The 12252-nt window shown below is 33.8% G+C and overlaps 1 protein-coding gene across 2 annotated transcripts in view; it reads left to right on the top strand.

Moving 5' to 3' along the window:
- LOC136026962 (retinol dehydrogenase 11-like) overlaps positions 1-12252 on the top strand; it is a 120451-nt gene that overhangs the window by 85240 nt on the left and 22959 nt on the right. Inside the window, exon 7 of one of the 2 annotated variants that reach the window (XM_065703826.1) lies at positions 10623-10712. The exons of the other annotated variant lie outside the window; for it this stretch is intronic. Coding sequence (XP_065559898.1) covers positions 10623-10712 — 90 coding nt within the window. The remainder of the gene's footprint in view (positions 1-10622; positions 10713-12252) is intronic. 2 annotated transcript variants of the gene reach the window in all.

The raw sequence follows: 12252 nt of genomic DNA, 5'->3' as shown, positions 1-12252 counted from the left end.
GGGAGGGGCTGCTAGTTACAAACTTTGACCAGTGTTTACATACAGTAATGGTTATTGGGAAGTGTACAGACGTTTTCAGGGGGATTTTTTGGTTTGGGGGATGGGGTTGAGGGGAAAGGGCTATGTGGGATGAGCTTTCCTTGGAGGAATATGTCATGGGGGAACAGAAATTCAACGAAAAGGGCGCTGGATTTTCTAGCATTACTATAAAAAAACAATGAAAAAATAAACATGAAAAGTTTTTTCAATTGAAAGTAAGGAGTAGCATTAAAACTTAAAACGAACAGAGATTATTGAGCATATGAGGGGTTCTAAAAATACTTTAGCATAAAGAGCGAGGTATTTAGGAGGAGATAAATATCTCGCTTTTTATGCTAAAGTATTTTTAGTAATTTCAACTATTTATTTTACGGCCTTTCTGATTCAGGGGTCATTCTTAAAGAATTGGGACAAAACTTAAGATTTAGTGTAAAGAGCGAGGTATTAACGAGGGGACAAACCCCCTCATATACATGATAAAAATATAAAAATATAAAAGTTTGTTACGTAAGTTAATTCTTAAGTTACGTAAATTTTGTACTAATAAAAACGTTCGTTAAGAATTAAAAGTACTAGTTGCCTTTTTAAGTAACCGAAACATTGGAGGGCAACTACGCCTCCTTCCCAACCCCTTATTTCTAAACTAAGAGAAAGCCATTTAGCCAAAAAAAGAATTGATATACAAATTTCATTTTAATAATTTATGTGCGGAGAGCCAAAATAAACATGAATTAATTCAAAAACGTTCAGAAATTAAATAAAAAAACTAGTTTTTTTAACTGAAAGTAAGGAGCGACATTAAAACTTATAAACGAATTGAAATTACCCTGTATATGAAATGGGTTGTCCCCTCCGCAATCCCTCGCTCTTTACGCTAAAGTTTGACTCTTTGCCACAATTCTACTTTTTAAAACAATTAAAAATTTTAGCGTAAAGAGCGAGGGATTGTGGAGGGGACAACCCATTTCATATGCGGGGTAATCTCTGTTCGTTTTTAAGTTTTAATGTCGCTCCTTACTTTCAGTTAAACAAAACTAGTTAAGGTAAGAATCTTTCAAATATCATTTTAATTATTTATGTACGGTGAGCCAAATTCAAAACCTGCATGGATTCAAAGACGTTCAGAAATTAAATTAAAAAAAAAAAGTTTTTTTAAACTAAAATTAAGGAGCGACATTAAAAATAAAAACGAACAGAAATTATTCCGTATATGAAAGATGTCGTCCCCCTCTCAACGCCCCGCTCTTTGCGCTAGTGTTTTTTATTGTTTTATAAAGTAGAGTTGTGGGAAAGAGTCAAACTTTAGTGTAAAGAACGGGGCGTTGAGGAGAGGATAGGGACTTTCATTTACGGAATCATTTTCGTTCGTATTAAGTTTTAATGTCGCCTCTTACTTTCAGCTGAAAAAAAATTGTTTTTTTATTTAATTCATTAAAGCACAAAATACATTCAAGCAAGCTTGTTGTAGGTATACGCCTACTGCTAGAAGCTACAGATTGAATTGGAGTTATCTCCCTTGTGTAACTTTAGTCATTCCAAGGGTTTTTAAGCACAAAGTCATAATTTAATTCATTAACTTTTGATTACTAAGTTGATTGCTGGATTCTGGAATGATTTGAAGTTCATCTGGTCTAATTAGAGTTCAAAGAAATCTGATTAGAGTTCAGAACCTCAGAATCTCTTGAGAAGAATTCATAGGTCAGACTCAAAGTGTCAAAACGAGGGGGATTTAAAAAAAATGCTGTCATTACGTTACAAAACAAGTATTTTTACAGTTTCCAGGGAAACTTCAGTATTTATGCTTAAGAGAACCTGGCTGTTCATACAAGACATTAAGGCCAAATTCAGTGAAGCGGGATCGTGTGAAAATTTAATTATATTATTTCGAGTTACTACATCTCCATGGTAACAACTCCTTTTTGGAAAACTTGTTATCGTTACATTCCAATATTTTCCTAATGAGATACAAAAATGTTTCGGGTTACTATTAGCATTTAAAAAGAATTAATTAAAAAAAAAATGCTTTCCAAAAAAGAAGTTTGTTAAAGAAAAGTAAAGAGTGAATTTAAGGCCTAAGATGAGAAGAAATAAAGTCAGATAATGATTCAGACTTAAAAACAAACGTAAATAATTATCAATGAATAAATGAAACCCGAATAAATTAAATTGAAATAATCACACCACACAGATACTGCTATAAATGATTAAATGAATCCATGAAACAATCAGAAAATAAAATGAACAGCCAACTCAAATTTAAAGCAAGAAGAAATTTCCGCGAACAACAGAAGGGCTACCACCAAGGCTGTATCCAGAGGAGAGGTAGGGGATTTGAGAGCCCCCCCCCCCACCCGAAATGTTTGTCAGGCTCATAAAAACGTTACAAAATGAATGTAAACAAATTTTTTATGCGTTTTGAAGTTTTTTTGTAGGCCCTTCCCCCGAAAAAATCCTTTTTATAACCCCCCCCCCCCCCAACTCCCCCAACAAATCATGGATATGGCCCTGGTTACCACGCCTTAAACTCTCTAAAGGTCAGAGCGTCATTTGTGCTTTAAGGAAAACTATTTAAATTTCAACCAGCGTGTTTTTTTTGCTTTGTCATTACATGAGGAACAACACACACACAAAAAAAAAGATGTTGTTAAAGTAATCAAGGTTTACTCAATGGGCCAGGTGATACCCCCTCCTCTCTCTTATCCTCTTAACGGCTTGAGTGTCATTTGCATTATATTGACATGCATCTTACCGTTTTCTTTTGTACTTTATTGGTTCATTTTATCGGTTTTCATTGGACAAAATATTAAAAGAATCACTATAATTATTAAGATTCAGAGAAATCGCCTATGGATTGGTTTTGGATATCCGGCTGACCGTATTTCACACAGTATTTGACTGACCGACTGACCGTATTTCAAACAGTAGGCTGTGCGAAAAGTAGGGTTCAATCCCACTTTCTAGGGCTATAATGAGAGAAAGATTGAGATGGCCATGGCATGTTCTGTGGATGAAGGATGACAGATTGCCGAAGATTGTCTAATCGGCTAATCGCCTAAGGCTAAATGGAAAGCGGGTCTTCTGCGGTTGGGGTAGGAGGATGTCATAAAGAAAAAATTAATGGAAATGGTTACTCCCTAGGAGGGTGTATAGAGGTAGGCTTTGAATAGATTGGGTTGGAGGAGGAAAGCGGCTTTGTGTTGCGGTAAGTCGTTAGTAGTAGTAGTATTACTCGATAGAACTAACGATGTAGACTTAATTGTTTACTGTATCATAATATTAATTCCTGTAGTTTCTAGCAAATTTTTGGTCATTACGTGCTTTTTTATAATGCAATGTTTGCATCGATGCATTTTCAATGTCCACTTCACTGCCTGAAATATTCTTGCTCTACAGCAGTTGCCTGATCTTATCTAGGACGTTCTAGGGAGTGTCAATCCCCAACTGTTCATTTTCACCCCTAAGTATATTTTGAACGAATATTCTTAACTAATTCTGAGCCTATTTCATCCGTTAAAAAGGAGCAAGAGATGTTCATTGATCCGAGAAGTAGTTCCATTAGAGTTTATAAGCTCTTTTATTTTCAATCTTCCCAAAACTTCTCTGCAAGCTTTTGTTTTCTTTAGACTTTCCTAAAATGAAAATTGGTCTCCGGAATTTCTTAATTGGTTTGCACACAGTTTTATAAATGGTGATAAGTAAAAAAGGTAAGGTAAAAGGCTGCAGCATTAGATTCCAGAGTCCAAACTGGCGAGACTGATCTCTGTTTCATGGTCTTCAGGATGGAAGTGCAATGGTGGCTGGGGTTTGCCATCCTGTGCTGTTGCACACCCTTCCTGTTTACCTTCCCCATATTTCTTCCGGTACCCGTTTGAGGCACGCAAAAAAAATAAACACGCAACTTCGAGCTTTTTCCTGGCAAAAAATACAAAATACCCCATTCTTGCAAAAACGGACATTAAAAACTCTACAGTAGGATTCCCTGATGCGCTGAATCTGATGGTACAATTTTCAATAAGATTCCTTTACTTTTGAGGGATGTTTCCCCCTTTTTAAAAAATCTAGTAAATTTTTTCAGGCTCGTAGCCTATGATATGTTACATTAAATTTAACGACTGTTATATATTTGGAATCAGCATAAGAAACCCATTCTTTTGATGTATCTATTGTTACGAAATTTTTTTTTTTTTTAGTTTTGGTTGCTATTGGGACCTATCGCTCATTACTTACAGTTGTTACCACGAACCGTTTTATTATTCTTTCGTTAGAGTTTTAAACTTTTTTATTCTCAGTGTATCTAAAATTCTCCTACAAAATTTTATCGAGGAGCTCCTCACCCTTCACCACCTGGTGAGTATATTGGGGCATCTCTTGTTCTGCCACAGATTATACACTTTGTACTATATTTAGCAATACTAAAAAACGCCGTGTCCCCTTGTCCCTCTCGTTGCACGTGCCACATCTTCGCGGCGGGCTTCTATATATGGATTTTCATTGTCACTTATCTTCTAACCGCAGACAATTTGAGACAATTTGCTGTCTTTTTTTATTCCGGTTATTTCAAAAATATTTGTTAATCAAAGCAAGTCCGATTTCTAACAGCAATATCTACTAACCTTCAAACTTATGGTTTTCTTGTTTAAGGTTTTTAAATTGCTGTAATTCCTTGTGGATTTTCTTATTGGTATTGTTTTTTCTTATGGTTTTCTTATTTTTGCAATTACCAGCCACCGGAACCCAGCACTTGGCACGCGGCAGGCTTTATTTTATAGATTCTTATTTTGGCTTGTCTTCTAACCGCAGACAATTTGCTGTCTGTTCATACAGGTATTTGATATCTAAAAAGCTTCGAACTTTTTTTTTTTAAGGTTTTGAGTTATTGTAATCCCTTTTTAAAATATATACAAATATTTTTGCAAGTACCAGTTTTTTGCTCTTTATGCAATTTAATGTATTTTCATACTGTTTATTTTCAAAGATATTTTAATAAAAGATATTTATTAAAGCAGGTCCAATTTCTAACAACGATTTCTACCAAGCTTCAAACTTTTGGTTTTCTTTTTTAAGTTTTTTGGATTGTTATAATCCCTTGTTAAAATATATACAAACATTTTTGCAATTATCATTTTTTTGTTCTTAATGCAATTTAATGTCTTTTCATACTGTATCAGTTCAAAGATATTTGGTTATTGAAACTAGTCTGATTTTACCAATGATATGTACTAAGCATTCTTGTTTATGGCATTTGGTATTAACCAAGTGACATATAGCAATCGCAAATTCTGTCGGTCTGTCTGTCTGTCGGTCCCGGTTTTGCTACTTTAGGCACTTCCAGGTAAGCTAGGACGATGAAATCTGGCAGGCGTATCAGGGACCGGACCAGATTAAATTCGAAATAGTCGTTTTCCCGATTTGACTATCTTGGGGGGGGGGAGTGGGGGGGCCCGTTAATTCGGAAAAATAGAAAAAATGAAGTATTTTTAACTTACGAACGGTTGATTAGATCTTAACGAAATTTGATATTTGGAAGAATATCATGTCTCAGAGCTGTTATTTTAAATCCCGACCGGGTCTGGTGACATTGGCGTGAAGGGAGGTGGATACCTAAAATCTTAGAAAACACTTAGAGTGGAGGGATCGGGATGAAACTTGGTGGGAAAAATAAGCACAAGTCCTAGATATATGTTTGATATAACCGAAATGGATCCGATCTCTTTGGGGTAGTTGGGCGTGGGGGGGGGGGTTAATTCTGAAAAATTAGAAAAAATGAGGTATTTTTAACTTACGAACGGGTGATCGGATCTCAATGAAATTTGATATTTAGAAGTATATCGTGTCTCGAAGCTCCTATTTTAAACTCCCGCCGGATCTGGTGACATTGGGGGGAGTGTGGGGGGCTAAAATAAAGGAAAACGCTTAGATTGGAGGGATCGGGATGAAACTAGGTGGGAAAAATAAGCAGAAGTCTTAGATACGTGATTTATATAATTGGAACGGATCCGCTCTATTTGGGGGGGGGGGGGTCATTCTGAAAAATTAGAAAAAATGACGTATTTTTAACTTACGAAGGAGTGATTGGATCTTCATGAAAGTTCACCGCCATTTGGCTACAGTGACCTGTAGTTTAAGTTCGTTTCTTTTCTTTTTTGCTCGGTAAGTATTGATTTGTGCAAATGTTTTGTTTTTCTTAATGTTAAACAGTTCGTGGTAATCAAAATTATAGAAAAGGATAATTGATGACAATGTATATACCAAAAGAATTGTTTTTCTTTTTTTATGGTGACACTAAGTACCCTATATAAAATTCCTTTAGTTTATAGTTACCAATAAAAAGTTGCTTGCTTGAGAAATTTTTTTTCAAGGCTTTCATAAATGGTCATTGCAGCTTAATTTAACTGATGCGGCGTATTCTTTAGCTAGTTTTTTTTTTTCAATATGATTTATTGAATCGAATTAATTCAGTTTTATCCAACTTATCTAATTAAATCAACGTTTTGCATGCACTTTGTTTGCAACACTTCTGTTGAAAGAGTATTTTTTGAAACTATTAGAATGTTAAAAACCTCTTGAAGGAGAGCATCCTATCATCGAGAATTTCAGTTAATTCATGGATGTTTATGTTCATCCAAAAATATTTTTGAAGGAAAACCCTCAACTAATTCTGAACCTATTTAAGCCGTATAAAAGGAACAAGAAAAGCTCATCGAGCCAGAAAATCCTTTCATTAGAATCTTTTAGCTCTTTCATTCTCAATCTTCCTTGAACTCCTGTGCTAGCTTTTGTTTTCTTTAGATCTGGTTAAAATGGGAAATTGTTATCAAACTTACACTATTTGTCTTTTGAAACGTTTGGATAGACAGTTTTTTTTTGCTAGAGCAACTATCTTTCATTCTTGAAGACATGTGAAACATGTTCTTATCCCATTCTAAAGGTACATGTACTTAAGCAGTCTTTCTTACAGCATTAGGGACAAAAAGTCGAGGTTTAGTATAATCAGAGGGGGGCAGAGGAAGGGCAGCTTCTTGTCATATACGAAATAATTTCTATTTCTTAAAAGTTTGAATGATACTCTTTAGTTTCATCTGAAAAAAAATATTTAATTTCTGTTTGTCTCTAATACTATTAAATAAAAAAAACTAATTTTTTTAGCTGAAAGTAAGGAGCGACATTAAAACTTAAAACGAACAGAAATTACTCCGTATATGAAATGAGTTGTCCCCTCCGCAATCCCTCGCTCTTTACGCTAAAGCTTTAAATTGTTTTAAAAAGTAGAATTGTGGCAGAGTCAAACTTTAGCGTAAAGAGCGAGGGATTGCGGAGGGGACAACTCATTTCATATACGGAGTAATTTCTGTTCGTTTTAAGTTTTAATGTCGCTCCTTACTTTCAGCTAAAAAAATTAGTTTTTTTTTATTTAATTTCTGAACGTTTTTGAATTAATGCATGCTTGGTTTTGGCTCTCAGCACATAAACTATTAAAATGAAATTTGTATATTAATTCTTTTTTTGGCTAAATGGCTTTCTCTTAGTTTTGATCAGACGATTTTGAGAAATAAGGGGTGGAGAAGGAGGCCTAGTTGCCCTCCAATTTTTCGGTTACTTAAAAAGGCAACTAGAACTTTTAATTTTTAACGAACGTTTTTATTAGTAAAAAATATACGTAACTTAAGAATTAACTTACGTAACAAACTTTCATAACCTTATATTTTTATTATGTATACGAGGGGGTTTTTACCCTCGTTAATACCTCGCTCTTTACACTAAATCGTAAGTTTTGTCCCAATTCTTTAAGAATGACCCCTGAATCAGAAAGGCCTAGAATAAATAGTTGAAATTACTAAAAATACTTTAGCATAAAGAGCAAGGTATTTATCTCCTCCTAAATACCTCGCTCTTTATGCTAAAGTATTTTTAGAACCCCTCATATGCGTAATAATCTCTGTTCGTTTGAAGTTTCAATGCTACTTCTTCCTTTCATTTGAAAAAACGTTTTCATGTTTATTTTTCATTGTTTTCTTATAGTAATGCTAGAGAATCCTGCGCCCTTGTCATTGAATTTTTCTTTCCCTATGACAGATTCCTCCAAGGAAAGATCCTCCAACATAGCCCCCTCTCCTCAGCCCCACCCCCAAACAAAATAAAATCCCCCTGAAAACGTCTGTACACTTCCCAATAACCATTACTATATGCAAACAATGGTCAAAGTTTGTAACTTGCAGCCCCTCCCCCAGGGATTGTGGGGGAGTAAGTCATCCCCAAAGACATAGTTATTATGGTTTTCGACTATGCTGAACAAAATGGCTATCTCAAAATTTTGATCCGTTGACTTTGGGAAAAAAATGAGCGTGGGAGGGGGCCTAGATGCCCTCCAATTTTTTTGGTCACTTAAAAAGGGCACTAGAACTTTTAATTTCCGTTAGAATGAGCCCTCTTGCGACATTATAGGACCACTTGGTCGATACGATGACCCCTGGGGAAAAGAAAAAAAAAAAAAAAAAAAACAAACAAATAAACACGCACCCGTGATTTGTCTTCTGGCAAAAAATACAAAATTCCACATTTTTGTAGATAGGAGCTTGAAACTTCTACAGTATGGCTCTCTGATACCCTGAATCTGATGGTGTCATTTTCGTTAAGATCCTACGACTTTTAGGGGGTGTTTCCTCCTATTTTCCTAAATAAGGCAAATTTTCTCAGGCTCGTAACTTTTGATGGGTAATACTAATCTTGATGAAACTTATATATTTAAAATCAGCATTAAAATGCGATTCTTTTGATGTAGCTATTGATATCAAAATTTAATTTTTTAGAGTTTTGGTTACTATTGAGCTGGGTCGCTCCTTACTACAGTTCGTTACCACGAACTGTTTGATATTCAGGGTTACCCTATATATAAGAAGGGCCACTGCGCCCTTCCTATGTTACCATGTAGAGTTTGCTTTAAGTTAAGCTTGATTTTGCAGTGAGAACTTGTTGTGTCAAGAAAAAGAGCTCATTTATTAGTCCAATTGAGTGAGAGGCAATTCTGGCATTAATTAAAATGGAATAGTTGTGAGCATCAGGTCATGGCTAATTGTAGAAAAAGCCAAGACAGATAGTCCAATTGAGTGAGAGGCATTAATTATGGCATTAATCCTCCCCCCCCCTCTTATTAGGATTGTATAAAAGGAGGTTAGTTCATTTGTTAATAGATATGTCTATCTGTTATCCGTCCATGCGTCATTCCTAGGACATTAGAACCCAGGAAGATAGTCATAGAGCTAATATAGTGATAGATCCTATAGTTTTCCAAGTGTTTGGTTAAATGGCACGGGTAAACGGTGGGAGTAAGTGTGCCTCTCTTATTGGACCAATATTTGTTTGTTATCTTTTAGCAAGTCACGCCTGCCTAGAGTCTCAGGCATAAATCTCTAATTATATTAGAGATTGATTCTAACTCTAATTGTTCATTAGCATAATCATTGTGTTATTTTTTAGTTTTAAGTTATGAGGTGTCAAATTATTAATTTTAAATGAAATAAGTAAGTTGGCGTGAATTAAATTTCTCCTTCACTTCTCGCAGTTGCTTATCTTGTAATCGCAGGTTTCTTTTACGATTCGATTTGATGATCCCTGTCGCTTGTCTTCTAACCGTAGGTTTCATTGTCCTTTTTTCATTTGGGATTCATTATGATGCTTGTTGTCACATGTCTTCGAGTCCCAGATCTCGTTGTGCTTCATTTTCTTGTATCGTTACCTCGTGTGATTTTGCACGTGTAATAGATACAAAAAAAACTCCTCCTTCTTGTTTGTTCTTCGCTGACTCACACAGACTAAACTAACACGTTCTTTCTTTTCAATGTAATTTTGCTTTGTCTTCTAACCGCAGATTTGGTTGTGCAACTTTTTCATCTGCAATTCAGTGTGATTCAATTGGATTAAGAATCGATTTCAATTGAGAAATTCAGGCGTTAATTCAATTCCTCCTTCCTGATAATGCATCAAAGAATCATCAATTTTATAGGATATGTTTTCTTCTGGGACTCGGTGTGATTTTAAAGAGTGCTTCTTTTCTTACTGCAGGTTTCATTTACGATTTGATTCCTATTGCTTTTCTTATAACCGCAGGTTTCGTTGTCTATTATTTTCATTTGAGATTCGTTGTAATACTTGCTGTCGCATGTCTCCTAGCTGCAGTTCCTCGTTTGCGCTTCATTTTCTTACATCATTACCCCAGAGATTCTCCCATGCCTTTTGCTTTTTCTGTTTGCCATGTCTAACTCGAAATGTTCCAATGCCTATATAAGTTTGAAATATCTAAATTATGTATCGGTACTAAAGCTCACATTCTTAAAATTCAAGAAAAATCGGACTCTAGCAAGGGTATTGTAACTGTTGTGTCTCGTATTCTTCATTTTTTTAAAGCCTGAGATGATCCTACGAAATCAAAGTCAGTCGATGATCACGAAGAGCCGATTTAAATGGAAATTACTATTTGTAGCGTTTTTTTTTATTTTTGCCAACTAGGGCCACAGTGCCATGTGAAAATTCTGAGATAATCAACTGACTGAAAACTTTTATATGTCTTGCGTTTGTCTTAATTTTAGACATCTGTCGAAGGAGCTCAACCTATTATCGATTTGGCAGTTTCAGAACATATTGAGGGCGAGTCAGGAGACTACTTTGTTGATTGCAAGGTAAGAAAAGTGTGCTATACCCAAATTCTAACCCAAGTGAGTGCTATAAACAATCATAAGTCAACATTTACCGAAAAACTGAAAACGCAATTAAAAGTCAGTATAATATATATATATATATATATATATATATATATATATATATATATATATATATATATATATATATATATATATATATATATATATATATATATATATATATATATATATATATATATATATATATATATATATATTACTGAAAATACTAAGACTCGTCAAGTTTAATGTTACCCATCAAAAGTTACGAGCCTAAGATAACTCGCCCAATTTTCGAAAATGGGGAAACAGCCCCAAATCATTCATACAGGTTTTAACCTCCTATATACAACTATGTGAAAATAAATAAACAATGGTAACAAATATCCTTAAACGCATTTAGCCAAATTAAATAATAGTAGTCAAAATTGGCTGCCTTTTTCTGCCAAATTAAAGAGCTGTATTCAGAGAAAAAACTAATGGGTGTTTTGGTGGGTGGCCGGCCACTGTCAATTCCTATAAAATAGGTAATTTTCTAGGTTTTTCGTCTGTAAAAGACGTCTGTAAAAAATATTAATCACTAATTTAGGAAAACAGTCTTCCTTTTCTCCTTCTGTCTCTCTTTTTTTTTGTGTGTTTGTGCTGTTGCATTGGTGATTTCTCTTTTCATGATATATATATATATATATATATATATATATATATATATATATATATATATATATATATATATATATATATATATATATATATATATATATATATATATATATATATATATTATTGAAAAATACTAAGACTCGTCGAGTATTTAATATATATATATATATATATATATATATATATATATATATATATATATATATATATATATATATATATATATATATATATATATATATATATATATATATATATACATATATATATATATGTATATATATATATATACATATATATATATATATATATATATATATATATATATATATATATATATATATATATATATATATATATATATATATATATATATATATATATATATATATATATATATATATATACTAGCTGTTGGGTTGGCGCTTCGCGCCACCCCAACACCTAATTGGTGGGGGCGCTTCACGCCCCCCCGCGCGCGTAAGTCGTTACGCGCCATATTAGTTACGTGCCATTGTAGTTGTGTCCCTGTGTCCCACCTGTGAATATAGATAAAAAAGAAAAGATTTCTCTTTTCGTAATAGATATATATATATATATATATATATATATATATATATATATATATATATATATATATATATGTTTTTAACTACGTAAAACTTGCGAATATACAACATTCTTCGATGTCCCATTGTCTGTGCATATAAATAGATTGTCAGGTTTACCGACTCTTGAACATGCAACATAAAATTGTCCATGAGAAAAACAATCCGTATTCAGATATATACCTCATTATTCTAATGATTGCCCCTGAGCTTTGTTGATGGTGATTGCTAATCGAACATTCCCTGTGTCC

This window comes from Artemia franciscana, chromosome 5 (assembly GCF_032884065.1).
Source record: "Artemia franciscana chromosome 5, ASM3288406v1, whole genome shotgun sequence".
Lineage (NCBI taxonomy): Eukaryota > Metazoa > Arthropoda > Branchiopoda > Anostraca > Artemiidae > Artemia > Artemia franciscana.
Note: the sequence above shows the minus strand (reverse complement) of the source record. Positions and strands in the feature narration are given on the sequence as shown.